Source organism: Topomyia yanbarensis, chromosome 2 (assembly GCF_030247195.1).
Source record: "Topomyia yanbarensis strain Yona2022 chromosome 2, ASM3024719v1, whole genome shotgun sequence".
NCBI lineage: Eukaryota > Metazoa > Arthropoda > Insecta > Diptera > Culicidae > Topomyia > Topomyia yanbarensis.
The window spans coordinates 134,279,216-134,304,603 of NC_080671.1; the positions used below are offsets into that span (position 1 = coordinate 134,279,216).

The following is a 25,388-nucleotide window of genomic DNA, read 5'->3' on the forward strand; positions in this document are numbered from 1 at the left end:
ACATCGACCACGTTGTCTGGGTTTGTGCCGAGTATTGTGACGCCAGGTCTCTGTTAAAGGATTCCCTTCGGGCCCGAGGTAGACCACCCAATGTCCCAGTCCGGGATATGCTAGCAAATCGCGATCTCCCCTATATGTCCCTTATTTACAATTTCATTAAAACGATAAATATCCCAATTTAGCCCCTCTCTTTTATTTCTTGTTTTTAGAAATTTCCTCTTGCTTGTGGAACCGATCAGCTGCAGAGTGCCACTATGTAACCGCCGTCGCCTTTACCACTACGCCTGCATAGAAGGAAACTGAAGCGAGAGCGACTTGATGTCCGATGACTTTTTAAGGATTCCCCGCGGGTCCGAATAATACCATCCGCCAACCCGGTACTCGATGACATACTAGACTGAGGCGCAAATTTGTTTCGCTGATCTCCCGTTTGCGCGATAGTTGCAAGTTTTGCTCTTCTTTCCCTGTCACCATATACGTCTTCTCTCCCCTGTCCTCGATACACCTGCTGCTACACTGATGTGGAAATAGGCCCCCCTCTGAAATATCTTGACCAAGCATAAGTCTTCGTTGAAAAATCAAATTTGATTTCTGTATTCCTAGTTTAAAGATAGCTGTAATTTTTACTCTTTATTGAAGCTCTTGTCCTCCATCTTGTAAATAGAATTGTATCCCTAGTTTTAAGATATCTGTGAAATTTCTCATAAATATTTGTTCCACCTTTTGTTAGTTTTAAGATAACTGTAAAATATTTCGTAAAATACTATTACTCCCCCTCTTGTATATCAAACTGAATCCCTTGTTTTAAAATTTTTCATAAAAAAATCTTTTGGCCCTCTCTTGTATATTGAATCTTATTTCTAGTCTTAAGATAGCTGTAAACTTTTTTTTTCTTGTATAAAAAAAATATCTCAACATTGTAACCTCCTAGTTTTAAGATATCCAAAATGTAAAAACAAAAGAATTTGGCACCGCCAAGCTAACGCATTTGTGCCTATCAAATAAACGAATTGAATAAAAAAAAAAAAAAAAAAAAGGATCAATTTTCTCCGAACAATAACTGGAACATGGTGGGGTGCTCACCCAGGAGACCTGATCAGGTTGTACCAAACAACGATATTGTCGGTGATGGAGTACGGGTGTTTCTGTTTCCGCTCCGCTGCGAACATACACTTCATCAAACTGGAGAGAATCCAGTACCGTTGCTTGCGCATTGCCTTGGGTTGCATGCACTCGACCCATACGATGAGTCTCGAAGTGCTGGCGGGCGTTCTTCCGCTAAAAAATCGATTTTGGGAACTCTCATATCGATTGCTCATCCGATGCGACATTATGAACCCGTTGGTGATTGAAAACTTCGAGAGGCTCGTCGAGCTTAATTCTCAAACCCGATTTATGGCCTTGTACTTCGACTACATGGCACAGAGCATTAATCCTTCTTCATATACTCCCAACCGTGTCCGTTTCCTAGATACTTCTGATTCTACTGTATTCTTCGACACATCCATGAAGGAAGAGATTCGTGGAATCCCGGACCATATACGCCCGCAGGTGATCCCCAATATGTTTTATAATAAATTCCGAGAAGTCGACTGCGACAAAATGTTTTACACTGACGGATCAAATCTCGATGGGTCCACTGGCTTCGGTATCTTCAACAATACTATCACCGCTTCATTCAAGCTCAATGATCCCGCTTCAGTTTACGTCGCAGAGTTAGCTGCAATTCAGTACACCCTTGGGATCATCGACACTCTGCCCACAGATCACTACTTCATCGTTTCGGACAGCCTCAGCTCTATCGAGGCTCTTCGTGCGGTGAAGCCTAAAAAGCAATTACCGTATTTTCTGGGGAAGATACAGGAGTCCTTGTGTACGTTATCTGAAAAATCTTATCAGATTACCTTTGTTTGGGTCCCCTCTCATTGTTCTATCCCGGGCAATGAAAAGGCCGACTCATTAGCAAAGGTGGGCGCATTAAATGGTGACATATACGAAAGACCAATCTGCTTCAACGAATTTTTTAGTATTTGTCGTCAGAGGACGCTCAACAGTTGGCAAACCTCGTGGAGCAATGGGGAACTTGGACGATGGCTACATTCGATTATCCCAAAGGTATCAACGAAGCCTTGGTTCGGGGGGATGGATGTGGGTCGGGATTTTATTCGCGTAATGTCCCGACTTATGTCCAATCACTACACCATGGATGCGCATTTGCGGCGTATTGGGCTTGCGGAGAGTAGTCTGTGCGCTTGTGACGAGGGCTATCACGACATCGAACACGTTGTCTGGGTATGCGCCGGGTATTGTGACGCCAGGTCTCAGTTAAAGGAATCCCTTCGGGCCCGAGGTAGACCACCCAATGTACCAGTCCGAGATATGCTGGCAACTCGTGATTTCCCCTATATGTCCCTTATTTATACCTTCATAAAAACGATAAATATCCCAATTTAGCCCCTCTCTTTTATTTCTCGTTTTTAGAGTTTCCTCCTGCCTTGTGGAACCGATCAGCTCCAGAGTGCCACTATGTAACCGCCGTCGCCCTTACCACTACGCCTGCATAGAAGGAAACTGAAGCGAGAGCGACTCGAGGTCCGATGACTTTTGAAGTATTCCCCGCGGGTCCGAAGAATACAATCCGCCAATCCGGTACTCGACGACTTACTAGACTGAAGCGCAAATTTGTTTCGCTGATCCCCCTCCCCCCCCCCCCCCCCTTCGAGCGAAAGTTGCAAGTTTTGCTCTTCTTTCCCTGTCTCTCCCCTGTCCCTTGATACAACTGCTGCTACACTGATGCGGAAATAAGCCACCCTCTGGATATCCAAGCATAAGTTTTAGTTAAAAAATTCAAATTAGTATTCTGTATTCCTAGTTTTAAGATAGCTATAATTTTTACTCTTTATTGAAACTCTTGTCCTCCATCTTGTAAATAGAATTGAATCCTTAGTTTTAAGATTTCTGTGAAGTTTCTCATAAATATTTGTTCCCCCTTTTGTGTACTAAACTATATTGTTAGTTTTAAGATAACCGTAAAATATTTCGTAAAATACTATTACTCCCCCTCTTGTATATCAAAGTGAATCCCTTGTTTTAAATTTTTTCATAAAAAAATCTTTTGGCCCTCTTTTGTATATTGAATCTTATTTCTAGTCTTAAGATAGCTGTAAATTTTCTTTTCCTTTGTAAAAAAAAAATATTTCAACATTGTAACCTCCTAGTTTTAAGATATCCAAAATGTAAAAACAAAAGTATTTGGCACCGCCAAGCTAACGCATTTGTGCCTATCAAATAAACGAAATGAATAAAAAAAAAGCATTCTGGGACAGGATTAGGTTGACGATTTTTAGAGTGATTGCATAGCCTTTCTATATGAGAGAGACAAAAAACATTTCATCCATAAATTATAAACCTTTGAATATACATCAGCAGCTACCACGTACCTATATAAATCAGATCAGCAGCCCAACATCAAACTAAATAAATTACCTGGGAACACTTACTTGGAACTGTACGCCGTACTGCACTTGAAAATGTATCCCTCCTCTGTACCAACTAGGAAAATCTCCGAGTTGTTCGGATGAAAAACCATACACATGCCACATCCCTTCAGCTTCAGACTGCTTCCATCCGGTCCACCGACCTGTTCGATATCCAGAAACAAGGATATTATCGTGGTAATCGCAAGCTTGTTCTGCATCAAAACCCAATTGAATACGCGCCCGTCACCGGAAACCGAATAGAAATTGATCTCTCCGTCCTGCATGTCTGGTCCCCACTTGAGTTCCCAGACGCATTCCGAGTGCTTCCCGTTGACGCCGTGGGACATGTACACGGGCTCCTTGGTGCCGACCTGGAGATTGTATACAATCACGTTCCCATCATACAACCCAATGGCTATCAAGTACGGGTACTTGGGATGGATATCGCAGCACATCGCCCCGCTCTCGGTCGTTACTGAGTGAGTAAAAATATTTATTTTCACACGAGTCAAGCCGTTAACAGAACAGTCTGGTATTTTCGTTGAACTTACTTCTGTAGTCGGGAAATGATGGGTTTTTTATTGTGAATAAGCAGACAGCTCCCTCGTTGCCTTGTTTCATGAAATCCACTGAAGAGGAAAACGGAGAGAGAATGGAAAATGTTAATCAACGTAAATACAACCGGTGCACGTAAATTTCCCCACTCGTTCTTGGGGTCACAGAACAAAAATCCAGCTTTCCGAAACCAGAGCCTTTGTTAGAAACAATTTTACGATTATGGTTGAATAGCTTTTAATTCAATGAATATAACTAATAAATGTAAGTACCTGTTTATAAATAGAAAGCTGTTGCGTTATACGTTTCGTCCAGAGTCTGACTAATCTGGATCACCTTACACTCTTGCATAATTCATATAACAGCGTGAGCGGCTTCCATGCTATCAGGGAACCGTAGTAGCTATTGAGCTTCTGTACGTCATAAAAAGGTGCGATGATAATAAAAAACTTTGCTGGCACAGCGCATAAAGCATAAAACTTGCATTAATTTTGATTTTACTACACTTTGATGGGTGTTTCTGCGCTTTATTCACTATAGTTGTTAAGAGGCTTATGGCAGGTAGCCGTTTTTTGGTTTTGAACTTGTTCAAACTTTACGAGCACATTGAAAATTTCCGTCGGATATCACAGGTTTTCTGATTGAAAACGTTATCTTTAAAACCCGATTTAATCCATCTAGTGGCGAAATAGTGTCATTCTCAGTCCCCACTCCAAGGATTCTACTTGTTCAGTAGACTTTTGGAAATGTCAATATTGGACTTTGGGAAAAGTGACAACAGAAAGACGTTTCTTGAACACTCCAAGCTTCAAAATCAATCGCAACGCTATTTTTATGCGTTTTAAATAACTTCCAGACTCCGACACTAACTTAGTCACAGGACTAAGCTAGCGCCGGATTGACGCTAGCTCTAAAAACACTATTTGTGTTGCTGAGCAAACCCATAGCCCTGCGTAAATTCCAGCAAGAAAGAAGTTGGTGCTAGCTTTGTTCTGTCACTAAGTTATGGTCGGATTCTGATGAGACGAAATTTAACCGCAAATTTCATAACTAATTTAGTTACAGGTTCTGTGCTCTTAACGCACAAATGTGGTTCAAAACAATTTTATCCTTAGTGGAGAAACGAATGATTTTGCCTAATTCATTCCTAAATTTTCACCAATCGTTTTATTGGAAGCATAATTTTTGTGTTTCCGTTTTAGAACTTACCGTCAATCCTACGCTAATCTATTTTGGCAATAAATTAGTGTCCGATTTTGATGATACGAGATCGAAACGCAGCCTTTAAGATTTATTAGGACTTTAACGTTTTAGTTTGAAATTTTGGAACTTATTTTGAAATGGTTCGAAAGGTATTCCACAAACGTAAGGTTTTCGTCCATGTATTTATCGATCTCTGATTAAACAATTCTATATTATTTTATATACAGCAGCCTAGGTAACGTACATTTTGTTCATACTAAAATTTTCCGAGCTCAGATCGAAACGGCGACTTTGGTCGATCGCTTGTACCTAAAGACTTGCAAATTTGCATGCTTGGTACTGGAAGATCATTTAACGCTGGTCCATGCGCATCTTTAATATCTTTGTTTTTTCCCATCTGGTATGTAACCACACAAAAAAACTAAATTGAGAGTCAAACGGATTTATCAAAAGTACAGGAATCGTCAATGCATTATTGGTTTTTTTATATAAAGAAAGGCTATGCAATCATCCTGAAACTGGACCTTTCAACTGAAGCACGGAGTGCCGAGTGTCGTATGCCATTTGAATCTGTTCATCAAGATTTAAAAATGTGTGTTAGTGTGTTTCCTATGGTAAGCATTCAAAAGATCCAAATACCTGGTCTCTAGTTCCTGTAGCCATTTAGCTCCCATTTCCAAATCCATTTAGCTTTGTCACGATATACTCAGATAGTCAATGCCGGGCGGTTAATCAGCCCAATTCCGACTGAGAATTTCTCGACGGCAGAATTACTCCCCATACCGATGCCCATTGTGGAAGCCATTTAGCCAGTTTTGTCGCGATCTACTCAGGTGTCGAGATCGAACCGGCGCTTCCAGTTCGCTGGCGCCCTGACGAACCAATACTGGTGCTTCACGCGACCTACTTGATCTAGTCCTAGGCATAGGAATTAGCTTGCTCACGGTAGGTTGATGGGGTCGATCCGACGATTCTGGATAGTCCGGTGGCGTCCGGTATACTAGAGCACTGACGACCCACTTCCAATGCATCGGTGCGAACTACTAGAGCTAGTCCCCTATAGTGAATCTGGTCAATTCCACGGGCGATTACCTATTGTTCTATTCATCCCCTCGCTTGATCATCCCGCAAATTTCGCTGCAGATCCATGTGCACGATGTTTCCGTTAATCGCGTTCTAAGTATTTCCATCGCGATATATTCTGTGGAAGATATTATCTGGGTTGGTGTTTGCCACCGCTGATAGGTTTGAGCCAAACCGTTTTGTATTGAGCCGAGCCGAGGGAAGCTGAAAACTATGTGCTACGGTGTCCATCTAATGTCTGTGCCTTCCGGACAGACAGGTCACTCTTGCCATCTCTTCACAAGCAAAATCGCCGTTACTATTTTCAATCGCATGTCGATTATTACGCCAAATAGCTTCACCTCACCTCTCGAGTTGGTGATATAATCTCCGATCGTGATTTTCGCGTGTTCCACACTTGCACAGCATACTCCAGAACACTTCTGATCAGGGCACAGTAAACGGCTTTTAGTGCATAGAAATCATCGAAGTCCGCCGTGTTCTGCTTTAAGAAGCCCAGCATTCCGAAAGCCTTGGCAGTTGTCGCGGTGATATGGTCGGAAAAGCTCATCTTCATATCGAAGAGCACTCCCAAGTCACGGATCGAGTCGACGCTTTCAATTGTTCTTCCTTTTAGACTGTATTAATAACATCCTGGAGTAAGCAAGCGTCCGAAACTAATTGCTTTGCATTTATTAACGTTGACTTCCATTCCGTTAAGCGTGCGCCATTCTTGAATAGTACAGATATCTTCTTGAAGCACTACGGCATCAAGTGCCGAAGCGATAGCTCGGAAGATTTTGAGATCATCCGCGCATAGCACTTTCCCAGACTTGATCCAACTACAGATATCGTTAATAAACAAAATAAAAATAAGCGGGTCCAGATGACTGCCTTGCGGGATACCTGTGGGTGTTCTGAATGTGCGTAAGCGCGTGTTTTTTATACTCACGAATGCCGAACGATCGGAAAGATACAACTGAAACCAGTTAGTCAGGAGGTGAACTTTGTCGAACGCTTTTGAAAAAACGATGTAAATTGCGTCCACCTGATGACGCTTCTTGACGGTGAGAAATAACTTAGAAGTGTAAGCTATCAAGTTGGAAGTTGATGATCGTTTCGTGACAAACCCGTGTTGATACTCGGTTGTTAATAAACATAACCTCTGTTTTATGGTGGGCTATAGTCAGATTTTTCTGCCTCATCATTGTCTTCCACTGAATCTATCACCTCCGTGGCGAGTACCTTCACCGCTTCTAGTGATTCCCCGACTGTTTGGAGCACCGCATCATCCACGAAACCGACAGTCTTCATGCCTCTCGTACATCGCGTTCAATAGCGTAGAGCAGTGATTCTCAACCTGGGATCCGCGGACCCCTAGAGGGCCGCGAAGTCGTTGCTAGGGTTCTGCGAAGAAAAATATATTTTCCGAGTGCAGATTGAATTTTCAAGCCTTGTTTCCTAACAAACTGACAAACTAACATATTGACAGCATACAAAATCGATGCTTATCCGTGGAGATCCGCAGCAACCCAGGGCGATTTCTAGGAGGTCCGTGGTACGAAAATGGTTGAGAACCGATGGCGATGGCTGATGATCTGGAAATCTTTCGTTCAATTGCTTCGGAACTCGATTCAGCTGTGCTCCCAAAAGGATATAGTCAATATTGAGGGGTGGTGCTCGCTGAATGGCATGCAAATCAACGTCGATAAATTTAAGGTAATAAGTGTTGGACGCTCGATAGTTCTGTGTCATCGAGAGGGTGGATTCTATCCGTGATTTGAGAGTGTGTTATTTGGCTGAAAACTTCGTTTCACCGACCGCATCACCGCAACAACGGTGAAGGCTTTTGCAACATTGGGCTTTCGGGACCCTGTTGATTTTGTGGATTTCAACACGCTAAGATCTATATACTGCGCACTGGTCTGGAGCATATTGGAGTATGCCGTACAAGTATGGGCACCATACACTGCTGTTCAAAGCAACCGGTTGGAGCGCGCTTGGAACGACCCTATTTTTCTTCTGCCGTACAACAATAATAGATGCATGTTGCTAGATTTGCCAACGCTGGAGTCTCGTCGCACTTTCCTCCGAAGAATGTTCGATATGTTATCGAACAATGTTGACTATTCAAGTTCTTCCAAGGATTAATTTGTTCGTTCTTCCTCGTGGTATAAGGAATCGTCAGCTTCTATGGATTTCTAAACACTTTCTCCTCTCATTTGGTGTCATTGCGAGCTCTCTGACTCATTCTCCACGCTCGGAGGCTAGTAAATCGTCGTATTCCATCAGTTTCCTGGGCAGCAATCGTTTTTCTGTTTTCTATTTATCGACATCGTCGTATCGCACGCCCTTGTTAGTGCTGCCGTCAACTCGTCCGCACTTAGCGATCATTCATAAGTTGCGTAGGGGGAGGAGGGGGTACGATAAGTTGTGACATGTTGTGACATAGGGGAAGGGAGAGTTAGCTGCATCGTTACGTAACATGTTTCACAGAAGAAAAAAAATGCTTCGAATTTGTTACGTAATAGGGGAAGGGGGATGGAGAAATTTGTGGCAATTTGTTACATGGGGGGAGGGGGAAGTCAATTTTGGGCGATTTCTGCGTTACGTAATTTGAGTGATCCCTTATGGCATTTTCGTTTTTGACAGTGCACTATACCGCTATACTCATTCAAACTTGGGTGTAATCAATCTATCTCCTTTTTTGCACTACACCGATGTAGCACTAAGAAAAAACGAAAACGCTATTAACTAGATTCAAGAGGATGTCCTATCTCCTACTTCAAGTGCTTCGATGAACACCTCTTGGGCGAAGACCGACGTTTTACACCTCTGCTTGATTCTCTGCCTCCATGTTATTAAAACGGTGTCCTGTTTCCGGTGCTGTACCCGGTCGTTTGATGGTCGGAGTGGGTATATTCCTCACACATTCTCCATTGATCCTGTTAGTCCAGGACTTCAGCAAATGACATCGATGATGGATTCTCGGCCTCCCTGTGCTAAGTACTGATGGGACCTTCGTTAGCAAGATCTACATTTAACTTTGATCACTGATGGCCAATCAAAATATCTTGGAATACATTGTCCACCCCGACAAAACCGTAAGCCACATATTCTGGGAATATTCCAGAATTAAAGTGTCATGTATTCCTCGGAGAGGGCTAATTCGATTTCCATAAACTTATTCTCAAATGGGAGGTTCAATATCCTCAAAGACTGCTGGTTAAGCTCGTATGAATCAGACCTATGGCTGTGAAAATATGGTCTAAATACTACGGTTCCATATTAAATCTTTAAATGCCAAAAGCATTTCAGCCTACCTTATGCAACGAACACCGCACCAATCGCCAGGAATTCGATTTGATTTCGGATTTATTTCTAATCGAAATACATTTCGAATGCAACAACCGACATCGTTTGTTGCGCTTAAAGTGGAATAGATTCAGAAATCAATCTGTACTAGTTTTCCATGAGACTTTGTTTACCAATCCAAAGGTGGGTCCTTCCTTCCGCAAATAGAAAAAAAAACGTCCGAAGAACATCTTCCCTTAACCATATTCGTTTGATTTTAAACTTAATCAACGATTTTGTCGGATGTAGAATGCACCGAAGAAGCGTCAAAACGAAAAACCCTTTTAATCCACCTAACAGTGTGATGAGATATTTCATATAATTATTATCACTTTTTTCGGGTATTATACTACCCATGATCGCATAGTTGTCCCGTTTTCTATGGGATTTCCTATCTTTATGGGACTGATATGCGATCATGGGCAGTATATCGATTGGCAACATTTAGAACCTGATGCTTCACGATGTTTTTGATAACACATACTACATGGGATGGTGGCCGGACTCAGAGAATCGCTCAAATAAGCATAGGACAATATCAGTTTTAGAAATCTCAAAGGCTGAAAAATGGCGGAAAAATGGCCAATAAAATAGACATACAAACAAACTATTGCTAATGCTCTGTTAATAACATATCTAAAGTCTTCAATCAATACGGAATACTGGATTTTCTTAAAGCGGTTATATATGTTGTGTTAGGCTAAAAATATTTTTTTTGAATCGATTGGAAGTTCATACTCTCAATAGCGCTTACTTAAATTTCCAACGCGACTGAGAACTAAGCACTGAAATTTCAGCTCTTGATATCACGCTTCGTCTAAAGTGCGTGCATTTACTTCGATATCGACTTTTACTAAAAATGACTTCCCAGTAGTATCTTTGATTTGAATTAGTATCGCTAATCCTAATGCCAAAGAACAACAAAACTCTCAAAACCCGTTAGGTAAATTCATCATCCTTACTGGAATTTTCTTTTTCACTAAACTTTTCGATAACCTTCCGTCATTTGCGTTAGTGCACTGGGTGCACGCTGCTCAGAAAATCTATTAATCATTTCAAAATACCTTATAATTTTCTCAACCCTAATTGGAACAGTTTTTTAATAAGCTTTTGTAATATTTTTCAGGAAAAAAGCTGAAAGTTTCTGTATATTTTCCGTCTGCAACATATAAACCCTTAACACAATTAATTTAGTATACCTTTTCAACATACACTATCGAACGAATGGTAATTGGGTTGTCGAATTTTGGAAGAAGTCGATAAAATAACCCCTTCAAAACTATCAAAAAATTGGTGTAGTTTGATGCAATTGGAAAAAATATTCTCAAAAAATGGGATGTACCTATTAATGTGGGACACTGTGAATATTAAAAACAGTAAAGACCCGGTTTAATCACCCCCATGGCGTATTTTAGGCTGTCAAAATGGGGACATTGCCTAAATCGGGACATTTTTTTTCTTCATAATAAACTGAAACCGTTAAAATGTTCTTGTTGTTAGTCTTCTAGCGCAAAAATTTGAAATGATATTGTTGCGGCAGAGCGCAATCTGTTCACATACCCTCGCCACTGTATTATTACCAGGAACAAAAGTGCCAAATAAAATCAGTTCAGTCTAGTTCAGTCACCGCCGGCGGTGGTCGATCGATCGTACTATGTATTTTTATACCTTATCACAGTCCGTCTTTTATTTCGCTGTTTGTGCCTTGTTCGCTTCGTCCGTTCATTGGAAGGCAGGAAACGAGTCCTACCGCTGAGAACGATCATCTGGTGCCGTGACCAGGATACCATCGTGCCACAACCTGCCACCCGATAGTTTGATATTTCGATAGTGCGAATTCATGTAAGGAGAATCGGCTACGCACTTGCTCTACGTCACTTCAGCTATGCCGGTGTGAGCGGGTTTGCAGCTGTATAGCAAAATCAACCCCCTGCGGTGCTATATCAGTGTGGGCGTACTTGCAGCCGCTTAGTAGAATGCATTTTCCACCGAAATCTACTCCCAGTAGCGCGGATCGCAACGTCTCCGAATGCATTCATCAATCAGCAAGTGCTCCGTAGCAGTAAGTCCGGAAACGCCAGCATGTCGCCATTATAAAATACCACCGACAATCCAAACAACGATGGAGGAATCTAGTTTGGATTGCAAGTCATTCTTGAAGTTATATCCCCAGAGTTCAGAATAGTTAACATCAATATATTTAAAAACATTCGTTTTGGTGGGGGAGTATGTTGCGGCAGAGCGCAATCTGTTCACATACCCTCGCCACTGTATTATTACCAGCAACAAAAGTGCCAAATAAAATCAGTTCATTCTAGCTCAGTCACCGCCGGCGGTGGTCGATCGATCGTACTTTGTATTTTTATACCTTATCACAGTCCGTCTTTTGTTTCGCTGTTTGTGCCTTGTTCGCTTCGTCCGTTCATTGGAAGGCAGGAAACGAGTTCTACCGCTGAGAACGATCAGATATTTTAGTTTTTGCTCTTTAAGTAAGGAAAACATGCTCAAGAAAGGATTTTCTCGAATTCATCCTTGTTCGTCTGCTATGAGGGTGACAAAATTGGCGACTGATCAAATCGGGTCGAGTCTTCAATGTATTATAATAGATAGGCAGTATTTGAAGAAGTTTCTGGTGGAGGAGTATAGAATGACTTTGTTTCTACTCGCTTGAAGTCAGCGGCTTAGCCAGAAATTTGGCTTGGTTGGGGTTTGGTGAAAATCGATCTTATTATCCAAATGGCATTATTCCGAAAAAATTATAGAGAATCAATTTTTCAAAAATTGTAGCAGAGTTCCTGTCTTTAGCGAATTTGTTGAGACTTTCATTTAAAACAACTTTATTGTGTGCATGAGTACTACTTGTTGGGAGTATATCGAGTTATAAAATGATATTTTCGAATTGTTCCTACGAAATCTATTTTTTTCTAAGACAACTTTCTATTGTGAGTTTCACAAAATCAAGCATTGGATAAAATGTAACTTTTATCGTTAATAAGCAGTAGAAGAGATTTATCATAAACAGTAATCAATAAAAATAGGCGGTATTATAATACCGTAAACCAACCGAAACCAGGTTTCATGATAAGTGACTTTTTAACTTTATTTATCTGCATCATTTTTTCCCGTCAGCATGGACACTGACTCCGTGCGTTGACGGTGTCTATTGTTCCTCCAGATTGCCGAATGGAGGTCGAGTAAGAATCGACTTCTAAGACCACCACCCTTAAACAATACCAAAAACTCTCTACCCTTTGTGATTTGCTTCCGATTCAAAACTAATTGACTGAATCTTTAATAAATTTCCAAACAGCTGACAGAATACTTCTCAGCTGTGATCGAAATATCAAGGGTCCGCTGGAACAAGATCAAGGTCGAGATAGTCAGTTCAAAGCAGACTAACGATATTGCTTGATGCGAGCACTTTAGGCGGCACTGTGATGTGTACTGTGTATCCGCTCTGAAAGTAAAGATTGAAGTCGTAGTAAACAATGAGAGTTTCACATGCGAGGAGCTGCTGCAGAACGGGGTTGGCAGTATTAGAGATCGCTTACTTTGGCCGGTGAAATTACTGAATTCTAAGCGTTTGCATCCCGTATTAACCGAGAGGAATGGAAAAAATATCCCCCAAGGTTCTTCTGCCGAACCCTCTGTTTGTGCCATAATCGCAAACAATTCTGTTACACAGCGACCCATTGTAGCCATAAGACCTGCTGAGGAAAGTGCGACCAGAACCATGTGGATCATTAATCTAGTAAGAAGCTGAAGAGTGTCGTTACTGTGAGAATCTTCAAAGTATCTTGATTTACAACGCGTACAACCAACGCGGGGAAAAATTGAAATGCTTCCAAAATGTTTCCAAATGAAGCGTTTTTTCGTAGAAATGCGAAAGAAACCACACCACCTCCTTCAACGAGGAGGAACAATTCCGTTCTAAAACTTCTTTGTAAAGGGCAGACGATGTCCGTTGACGAGGCTCAGAAAGAGATATCTATTGGGAGTGCTGTAACAGTGCCTCCTGGTCTCGGAAGCTTAAGATAATGCAAGGAACGCCCTGTACATTCCGTAGCATCAAAAACTTTAAGTGTTTCTTTGTTTCAGTTATAGAATGATCGCTGCACTGGGATTATTAAATTAGTTGACATTGTGGACGGGATAAAAAAACTTTTAATATTACTAATAATAGTCTGTTGTTATCTTATCTAGCTGCGGTAAGAACATTTTTGAATCAATGGACTGCTAAATACCCCCTCCTTTCAGCGAGCGCAATCTTCGGTGTTTAATATATCGAAAGAGGTCGCTGATTTGAACACTGTTTTACAGTGAAATTTCAGAAGAAACAGGTATTGAAGTTGTTTGCTTATGAAGTAAAAATAAATGGGGAAAAATGTTTATTCCCCATTGAAACGGGATTGGGCACCGGCAGCTTCATGATACCATAGAATCCCTGTCTGCACCACGACTTGTTTTAGGAGACTTTAACTATTAGGGACCGGCAAGTGGTTACCTTCGTGGTGATAATCGAGCTACCTTTATTCACGGGCTTTACAATAACTGCATTTCGATAATTTAATAAACCGATAAAATGACACGGATTCCTCCTCCATCAGCGCGCCTAAGCATATTAGATGCATGCCTCTGCTCGCCTTGCTACAGTCACATTGCACGTGAATGGTTAACTTTGATTCCCACGATAGCGACCACTATCAAACCGTTGTCTCAATTACCAACGGCTCAAGGCCATCGGAATCAATTTATGTTTCGTATGACTGTATACAAAACATTGATTGTTAAAACTATGCTTCGGCTAACAACAAAAAAAGATGTGAAGTTGGCTTAACTTGTTTATGGCCCCATCTTTGTAGCAGTGTTGATATGACACGTACTGGCATTATAGTCATGCCTTTCATGTGACATTTTGAAAAGACTTTCCAATGATGACCAACCATCAACTATAACTACACATATTGCTTTCATAAAACGAAATAATCAACATTGACAAAAGATACCGTCGCATGTCACAGAAAGGGCAAGGTTGCGCCATCAGAATGAATCATCATCATAAAATGACAAAATCTTTATTGCCATAAAACACCCATAATCTGCATAGTAACATAGGGTAAATGATCCCTGATGTGTCATTTGTCATTGCATCATTTTGAAGAACCACAAGCAAAATATCAAAATTCGTATCGTGGTAGTTCAACAAAGATTCCAGATGATTAACTAGCTAATGTGTTTAGACAGAAAGAAAGGAGGGGTTACGATGAGCTAGGATACAGTTACCCTAATTAACCGCGCCGAAAATGTCCAATCAATATAGTGCAGCAAACACAGCAGAAGGCATCTGTCCCACTGCGCCTGTCACTACAGAGTCATAAATAATGAACGAACGAGCACGTAGTAGGAGCCAACCAACTAAAACCGAACAACCGGAATACGATGTCTCCATCGGCAAAACGGAACATCACTGTTTAGGTGAAAGCATTGAGCAGGCTCTCCTTGCGCTGTGACTCCGCTTGGTACTGATGCTGCCCATTTACCAACGCTGCAGTATTGGGCAAACTGGATGCGAAATAATTATATCGTGCATCTAGTTTCATCAATCAATCGCATCTCCTGCCAGTTTGTTGAGCGCTTGAAATCATGTCCTGATTGAAATTAAATCTAGTCTGCAATATGACCATTTCACATATATTAAGAGGAGAGCACTTTTCTGAGTTTAAACGATAAGCTATTTTTCGATTTCGAACGCTTACAATGTGTAGAATATTTTGTTTTCATTTACTTTAAATTCCACGAAGCAATGCTTTAACATGATTCTAGTCCCACCAGGAGTGTCTGTTTCAAATTTAAACCAAATCGGATAAGTCTAGGTACCTGTTGGTCTGGTACTTGAAACTTGAATGGACTTTTCAGACAGTTTACTTGGGTGGAGAAAACCTTCTATCCCGCATCTTCACCACTAAGTGGCACAATATATTTTCGGACTGCCAAATCTAACTAGAAAATCATTTCCCAACAATAGGGTGACCATATGAGTCGAGTAAAAAACCAGGACAGTCGAAAGGGGACTGCCTCCCCCGTTACCTATCAATCGACTGTGCTTTCTCCACAGGTTTTCGGCAGTTACAAAGATCTTGGGTCGGGCAGGCAGAGCTTCGGCAGTAAAAAAGTTCTGTGGGTTTGAAAGGAAGAGCTCTACCAGAAATTTTTTTATGGGAATTCGATCACCGTGCTATTTAGGATTTATACACACACACGCGAAGTTCTTGCTACACCACCACCAGCGAAAGTTTCATGCTGTTGTTGGAGAAATTGGAAATCCTGAATTGAGCAAATGAGACGAATTATTATGAGATCGTCTGTGCAGGAACAGGCGAGAAGTTTTCAGCACAAAATACACGTCATTGAAGCAAAGCAGAAACATCAACGGTCGCAAGTAGCTTCCCTGCAGGCAATCTCGAATGACAACCATTGGTAAGCAGTATCACAATGATCGGACACGCTGTGCGTAGATTCTGTTATTCCAGCATTCGTTGGTGGCTGAGTTGCAACTCCGGTTGTTGTTGATTTAGTTAATGTTGTTGGGTTTGCTCGCAGTTGATGTTGTTTCGATAGAGGCTTTCACACATGGTTTGGCACATAGGGATCTGTCCTTCATATGTGCGCAGCGTGATTTGAGATTTGCTTCTCACGATACGAATACCATTGGATATACCTGGAAAAAAAGTTTCTCCAGGTTTCAAACTTTCACAGTTACGTACTTCGACATCAATAGTGAATTTATTGGTTGTACGCGGGGATAGATCGTGCAGACTCACACCAGTCTTATCTTCGTCAATCTAAACGGGTATCTTGATTCTAACATGGACATGCGCAACGACGTGTTGCATGTTGTTTCCCATAGCCAAACTTTTCGCCATGGCCAAAGTTTTAAATGCTATCAGTACCGCATTACGAGTATGCGCCTTTATTAATTGTTCCACTTCGTGCACACAAGGGCGGATTGGACAAACGACCATTGTATTGGATCGAAGATGGTTCAAATTTTGCTGCTGAGTTTCAATCATTTTTAAATAAACGATCAATACCGCATCAATGAAAGTAACGGTGCATTATTTTCCACAGTGGCTTGGGACAACTGTTATTTTTCGATTGCTTTGCTGGCGCGGTACATATAGACGGCAGACTGCATGTTGAAACGTTTGTTTGATTCACTGCACTGTTACCAAGCAGCGCGATTATAGCTTCCGATCCGATTGAGATGGAAAAGTAGACTGATTAGGAACTGGTATTGATCCTAAAGGGATTCCATAATTACCAGCTCGAGAGAGCGCTCAATAAGGTTATTCCACGACAGTTATTGTTGTTTCGCCATTTTCCTTTTTATGAAATGGATTTACAGTAAAACGAAAAACAGCCACTTGCAAGAGGACTCTAGAAGAAGCAGAATCGCAAAAACTTCGATGTGTCTTCTTAGAGGTGGGCACTAGACGAAATTTTTCGGATACCGGAATCATTGTTTCATCGACATTGCTAGCGGCCAGAGTTTAGTCCACAACTGGAATCGGTTCGATTTGTTCGATTGCCAAATGTTGTTGCAAACAGACTACAGCTCATCCATATGGTACGTACATACGAACGCCTCTTTCTCTTTTCAATTTCCATGTAAAAAGTAAGTTGGAAAAAGAAATAACGAGGTACTATCGAGAGATTAAAAAATGCATCGGATGATACAATTGAGAGATTCGAGTGTATTAAGTTTTGTTTGTCGTACTCTGGAGCAGAGTGAATAAAGCGAAAACTCAATAATTAGAAATATAACGAGTGTTCAATAAAAAATGAGAATTATTTCAATACCTTTCTGTAATTAAAGAAAAGAGCGTAATTTTTTTTCTCTCCAAGACAATTGCTCTCTGAACTTCGTATAAATGGGAGACATGGTTCATTTCGCTCGGGTGCTGTCAGTTCAATCAAAGATGGCGTCGAAACAGCAAGTACTCCGCGAGCGTGTTGTGCGGTTTACACTTGGCCATTGTGGAAAAAAGTTTACGGTAGACCACTTTCGAGACAAAAACGTGCCCGTGAGCACAGTTTACCGAATCCTGGCATCTCTGAGCGTGGAGCGGAAGGCCGGTATCGGCCGCCGACGAAGATAATGACGAAGAAAAAGAAGGAAGCGTTGAAAAAGCTGTTCGACAACAAGGACGAAACGAGTTTGCGTGATGCCGACCTTGATTCACTAAGTCCTCAAAATGAAGGACATCATCTGTCGGAAGAAGACTCGGTCCCCCGACGACATGGACGAGCAGATAGCGATCGGGAAATCGCAGTGCTGGTGGATGACGAACAACTACCGCGAGACATTGCTGCTCTCGAACACCCACATTCCAGGAAATGACAGCTACTATTCCAGCGACAAGTCGGCCACACACCCCGAAATAAAATATTAGTTTAAGCATAAATTTAAAAGAAATGTTATGCTGTACATCGCCATATCGGACAGAGGAATTTCAAAACCGTGGTTCAAGCCGAGCGGTCTGGCCATCAATCAACAAGTGTACCAGGAGGAGTGTCTTGAGTGTATTCTTCTGCCGTTCTTAAAGGAGCATCATGTGGTTGGGAAGTACGTCTTCTGGCCGGACAAGACGTCTTCCCATTACGCCAAGAAGACGCTGTAGTATCTTGAGCAGAAAAAGATACCGTACGTGCCGAAAGAAAGAAACCCCAGTGCCCCAGTGCCGTCCCATTGGGGTTTTTTCGGCTCCCTCAGTGCTTTAGTGTATAAAAATAATTGGCGAGTCAAGGATACGAAGCAGTTGACTACCAGGATCCGGAATTGTATCCGGAAGAAGGACGTCAGTGCCGTGCAGTGCTCTTGTGAGAACATCGCGACTAAGTTGCGTCGTACTGCTGACCATGGCCCCTTCTCTAATATTCATTGACATTTTTTTGAAGAATAAACATTACGTTTTATAATAAAAAATACTGAATTCATCGAAGATTTTTTTTTTGTTTTTCAACTACATGACTGAAAAAACTCTCATTTTTATTGAACACCTGTCATTAGGCTTACAGGAGAAAAACCAGGACAAATCAAGCTTTTTCCTCGACTTCCCAGGACACCAGGACAGTCATTAAAAAACCAGGACATGTCCTGGGAAACCAGGACGTATGGTCACCCTACCCAACAACGAGCTTAATTCATTTAAAACAAGTTGTCATAGGTTCCCAAATTGTCAAGCTTGTCGATTTACTTTCATTGCCGAATTTCTTTTATATTTCTCGAGAAAAAAAACAAAAAAATTACCTGTTACACACTGTAAGCAGCAAGAAAAACACAACATTTTTAGGAAGGAAGGGTACCCAAGTAACAATCTATGTTTTATAGCACGCTACAAGTGCAATCTAAGTTTTAAGAGTGGCTATAAAACTATCATAAAACCACAATTGTTACTAGGGGTAGGTTTCGAAAAACATGGACGCACATACGAGTATTTGAACCAATAACCTGGGGTGGCATTGCGCATCTCGAAACAAGATGTATACAAGCTTTTATGAATAAGTCGATTCGAATTGGTACACCCAAAACGAATCGTTGAGAGCGGAATTGATTCTGTTTTTTTCGCTCTCGAACTGTGAGCGAAAAGCTCCCAAACGATGCATTAGTGTTCAACCAACCTCATACTTGTGGAATACAATATCGTACTCCATAGCTACACACTGTTGGCTCATGTAGTGCAGGGATAACTTGAATAACACATACCATCGTCTCCATACTGTCCCATTTGTGATCACTGCTGCAATGATGCGAAGTTTATATAGCCTATTCGAACGACTGCTCATTATGTGTCGTTTTGGCATAAGGTGTAAAGCAGGCGTTTTAGCGAGTGGATGTTTGTCGTTTCCAGTCTTGATGCTACCCGTTAATCTTTTTTTTAGTAAGGCTTAGTTCCCAACACATACATACAAACAAAATATTAATAACAGCGGGGAAATGGTACAAACCAAAATGCGTCAATGACGATGCTGAAATACCGACGCGGCGGCGGGATGCAAACGATATTATCTCACTCATCATAAGTGTGAAGCTTTATATACGCCATTATACTACTTCACTAATGTGTCGTCATGGTACGGGCAATAAAGAGGTGTTTTTACCGATTAGAAGTTTGTCGGTTCTAATCTTGAATCTGACATAAGATTTTTTTTACTAGAAGTTTCAGGTCACGAGCTATTTATAGCAGCGAAGAAAAGAATGAAACAAAACAAAATGCAATGCAGCAGCAATGGTGATGAGATTGCTTGTGGTGGTTGGGTGGGGGGAATGTAAGGTGTAGAAGGAAGATACGAAACTATATACTAACAAAGTTTCCTTGTGTGTGAGTGTGTCTCGTTTTTTTTTTGCGTGAGCGTTTCGCTCATCCCGAATTGTGCGCGAACAGCTCAATGTTCAAAAAGGATTGCTTTTGGGAATGAGATTGTGAGCCCAAAAACAGAAAATCTGAGCTCACCGTTTTGGGTGTAGCGGCTACTTTCTGATATTACGGAACTTTTCCCGACATAGAGAAGATTTCAATTCTCACGGTACGGCACCGTCTTTTGGGTGATAGTTTATCAGACTTATTTCACAAAATTTCATACAGTTTTGAGGAAGTGACCTGCTCTACTGATATCGACTTGTGGATCTATTATACTGAAAAACCAAGCGATACAGTTTGCAATAACTGTCGCTGTTTATGAATTCAAACACTTCAGTTGAAACTTTCGTGTCATGGAACTCAAACATGTTTGTTATTAATTCTTTCATCCACTTTACATTTCAAAACAACACAATTTATTGTGAATAAGTTTGAATGGAACTGACAGCGTGGTCTTCTGGCATCTGTAGCGGGGCCATACTTTTGCACCCCTTTGGTGTTTACATTGGCTTCGACTTTCGAACAACAATTTAGTATGGCCAGCCGCGCGCTATGGGTTTGCTCAATGTTTCTAATTTATGGAAGTACTACAACCGGGGAGTTTCTTTCACGTGGACTGTTGAATGTTTCCGCGAATTGTGATTCTAATGTTTAATTTTATATCTACGACTAGAAGAGACTATGTCGCCCTGAAACTACCGTTTATCCACCTACCATCCTTCGTCCGTTCTTTTACATCATCATCGTGTGAATCAAAAACATATGCGATAAAATGGTTAACAACCTATCCAAAACAAACCGCTTGCATCATAACTAAAAAAATTTTAAAATGACGCAATGTGTAATTTCAGAGCGTTCTATGTTATGTTCTTCATAAGATTGGAGATTTCGGTAAACAATTATTTCCTTCATTATTCCGCTGCACAGAGGAATTTCATGTAAAATTGATGTTAATCAACATTTGCCTTCATGTACATAATTGCAAAAGTTTTCCGCGTTGAAATTATAATGTGTTAACAGAAAAATAAAAGTTTGTTTTCACAACCAATATGTAGGTATTACAAAGGAAACGCACGGTTATTTTTATTCTAAAGTTCCAAAAAAAAACAACCCTGCGTCACCACAAAACAATCGAGCGTTATTCGTCCTTCCCTTCCCAATGTACAGCAAATCCACTCACATGTTCCAAAGCAGACGGCAAACAGGTCGTAGTAGAGCGTGTTGAAGCACAAATCTGTGACGCACATCTTCTTGGTCTTCTCGTAGGAAAACTTCCACAGTGGTAGCAGAGTACCTTCCTCCTCGCGAAACTCATCCGACGGATCCTCCCAGTAGCGATAGTCCCGCGCGATTTCATCGTAAATGTTTTGATTAACCATCCGCTCGATGATTTGGCATGCCTGCAAATAGCGCTTATTAAACTCCTCCGTTTGCTTGGCCTTGTCGTCCTTGCGCGACTTTTCGTCCCGCTTGTGCAGTGTTGGCTTCTTTTCCTTTTCCCGTTCCTTCTCGCGCTGCTGCTGAGCGTAGTCCTCGGCATACGAGTCGTAAATCACCCACTGTAGGACGCTCGCGCCGAACGAGGAACGCGGTGGGGGAATGGTTTGAGTATCGACGGCCTGGAAGGTGTCGAAATGGGTATTATTTTATGGCATTGTTGTTAGAAATAATGTTTATGTTTCTGTATCAAATGTCGTCATTAGTAATGTGAAAGGAAATCGCTAATCTGATAGAAAGCAACACGATAAGGATTCATAACACGGTGCTATAGTAATATTGAACTTTTTACATGACCTATGCACCAAAAAAATTATTTTTTTTCATTGACGCAATTCCAAACCAGATGTAATGTAAACACACGAAAAGACGTGTTCAATTTGGCCTGTGTTAAGCCAAAGAGGACCAAGCGCCATTTTGAGATGTATGCTCAAAAAATGCCATCGTATCAAATGTAGCACTAGCAACACCCACATCTGTTTATTTTTGGGAACTCAAATAGCAAACGAACGCCAATAAGTATTCCTTAACTTTCAATGTTGATGATAAGTTATCGAAAAATGAATGTTACTATGAAAAATACCCGAAAAAAATTATGGCGCTCAGTTCGGTTTGGCTTAACGCAGGTCATTTAATTTTATATGAAAGATGTGCTTCCCATGCACAGTACCATAAAATTACACTTATCAACATTTAAAACAAACGCCATATGTAAAGTAAAATTACGTTATTTACGAAATTTAACATCATGAAAAGTTAAAATCAATCATAAAATTATGTGATTTTAGTTGCTCGTATATGTCAGGGTAAGAAGACGTAAATTTACATGATCTTTCTAGATGTGCGTGAAACTGTTATAGATACATCTATAAGGATATATTCGTACTCTCGAAATCGTTTTTATTAATGGCCTACGAGAGAGGTATAGAATGGTACACGGATACGAAAAACTACCAAAAGTTGAACTCTTTTGACTCAATCTCTGGGTATCGTGGAATAAGGTAAAATAAGGTAAACCGTGTTGAAGGTAGTTTCCCTTAAACCACGGAAAAAACCACAACTCATTGACAGGTATTTTATACTCAACCTTGAGTTAAATATGCCTAAATTTAAGTTGAATCTATCTAATTTTGAGTAAGCCTCAAACAATTCAAAAGTACCTTATTCCCAGGAAGGCCTCGACTAAGTCGAATCTCTCTCTTTGTTTTTGACAACACTTATAAGTACGAAAGCGACGTTAAACTCAAAAATACCTAAATTGAAGTTAAAAGAACTTATTCTGCGGGTTGTTTTATTTTTCCGTGTAGAAAGCGCAAACCCAGTCACCGTGGCAAGCAGAAAGTTAGCAAAAGTTGAGCAAAGCGAAATTGATTCTGGCAGAGTTTCGGCCAGCATTTTGCGCAATTTGTGCGAGAATTCTGGCAAAGAATTCGCTCAAATGCAACAACCGTTTCTGACAGAAGCGGTTCAACTAACCGATGCTGCTCATTTTTAGTCAGAATCCAGCCAGGAATATGCGGCCAGGATTTCTGTATGCTTCCTGCCCCAAATTTGTCAGATGTTTTGCTCGATTCGTGTCAAATTCTCACTGGTAAGAATTACCAGGATTTTAGCACGATTTATTTCCGAGATGTGTCAGGGTTTTGCTCGGTTCCTGTAAAAATTAGCCAGAAAACGCGAGCGAAACCAAGTTCGCCCTAGCTCAGCTAACCCGACAGGGCTGCTAAACCAAGACTGACAGAAATATGGCAGAACGGCCTCTGCCAGAAAATTTGGTGACTGGGAACTTGCACTCATATGTCCATAGCACTAGGGGAATTATGGTTAAAACCGACACCTTAAGCGTAACCAGTTTTCCGAGTTAGCACAAAACCAATAAAATTTAGTATTTTCGCGAAGACTACATATTAAGAAGACTGATATCTCTTTCCTTCCTCCAAACAAACGAGAAGCGACAGAGGTTACAGCGCCTCTATTGGAGGAAGGTAGGAAGCTTTATGTAAAAGTGTATATGTGTGTGTGCATCACTATGGGAAGTACCACCTTTACCCGCAAATGGCGTTGCTGTTACTGTATCTAGATTCTGGACAGAGTTACCAGTCTTCTTGGTATGCAGTCTTCGATTTTCGCCTAATTCATTTTTAGAAAATCCTTAACAAGCCCACATTTTGTCAGCGCTTCAATAATTTCATTAAAAATGTTGGTTGCAAAACTTGAAAAACAAAGTGACTTTCTCCAGACACTACGGGTAAAACCGACACCCCATAGGGGAAAAGATCGACATCCCCTTTCTTTTTTTCAGAATAAGTTTTACAGTTTCAGAAAACTTTTGAACACCATAAAATACTATAACAAAACTATTTCAAACGTTCAAATTGACTGACAGTTTTACATATGACATCTGGATGAAAACAAACTCCCAAGTACAGTCGTGATTCGAATTTGATTCGCTAGTTGGACCGATTGACAAATGTCAAAAACTCTTCAAAGAAGACGTTAGTAGTGTAAAAGATTGTTAGATAGATTGTCAAAGTAAATTTGACATGAGATTTTGGCATTCAGATGCTTTTTAGTTGGACAATGTTCCAACTAGCGGAGCATCAACAAAAAAGCGGTCCAGTTAAAGAGTGTCCAACCAGCGAATCACGACTGTAGTGTGAGTGAAATGATTTGCATAGAACTCTATAGAGGCATTCAATTAATTGCAATACTTGAACTGAAAGTTTACTTTTTGCAGCTCCGGCTATCCTCACAGTGTTGCGGATATTTTGGAGCGCAAGTTTTGCTCGAGATCGATGTTATCGCAATATGCGTTATTATTTCAGCACAAAAATTTATTTTATAACTGCATTGAAAATAAAGAAATTTTGCTTTATTCGCTTTGGTTTTTATACACCATGAGTCCAAATAAATATATTTAAATGAATTTTTTAGCTATTTCCTTTAATCAGTTTTGGCACCATTGTCAAAAAAGTTGGGTGGTTTTACCCTAAAACAAGACGTGACAATCGGCTTCTTATTTTTCATTCGGCATTCTTCTTTTCGCACATTTTCACCCTGCCGAAATTTTCCGAACAGTGTTGCTATTTTTATTACTACAAATGGAGTCTTGTTATTTTATGCCGACAATATTTTGTATCTTGAATCCACTAGTCACGCCGACATCGCGTTGCTGCTGGGAGCCGGGTGCAAACTACTTTATGCTGACGACTTGAAGTTGTCCCTTGTTGTTCGTACTGTAGAAGATTTTTGGCGCCTACAAGGTTTACTGCAACTTTTCGTGGATTGGTGTGACAGAAATAAGCTTGACATTAACGTGGCGAAATGTCAAGTGATCACGTTCCATCGTATTTTATGCCCGGTGCAGTTCGGCAATGTCATTTAGTCCGGTCTGACTTATCACCGACCATATAGTCTAATATATTTCGATATTCTGAAGACACGGAGTATTTATGTCTTCTTTAAAATTAGTTATGGAATGTCTTCAACAAGGTTTTTTTTTATTTTTATTATAGAAGCGATAATCTTAGGGTTTTTCGGCTCTTTTTTCAGGTTAGAAAAATTTCTAGCCTGAAGAAACCTTTGTAACCTTATGTGGGTTTGGGAATCGAATCTAGGTGATATGCGTACAAGGTAATCGACTTACCAACTACGCTTTGCCCGTCCCATGCAACAAAGTCGTTTGAAATATCATTTTTGAAAACTTTCCTTCCTAATTCTCGAACTTAATTTGTTTGAAGGCTATATACTGCATAATTACTACTAGAAGGATTAATCTTAACAATTATTTTATTAGAAGATGTGCTGCTCTACGTTG

General features: G+C 40.7%; 1 protein-coding gene across 6 annotated transcripts in view; it reads right to left on the minus strand.

The window, feature by feature from the left end:
* LOC131681411 (dynein intermediate chain 2, ciliary) overlaps positions 1–25,388 on the minus strand; it is an 82,836-nt gene that overhangs the window by 19,304 nt on the left and 38,144 nt on the right. For all 6 annotated transcript variants that reach the window (XM_058962178.1, XM_058962177.1, XM_058962175.1 and 3 more), the window contains 3 exons: positions 21,255–21,693; positions 4,031–4,108; positions 3,501–3,954 (listed from right to left, as the gene is read on the minus strand). In XM_058962178.1, the coding sequence (XP_058818161.1) occupies positions 3,501–3,954; positions 4,031–4,108; positions 21,255–21,693 (971 nt within the window). The remainder of the gene's footprint in view (positions 1–3,500; positions 3,955–4,030; positions 4,109–21,254; positions 21,694–25,388) is intronic.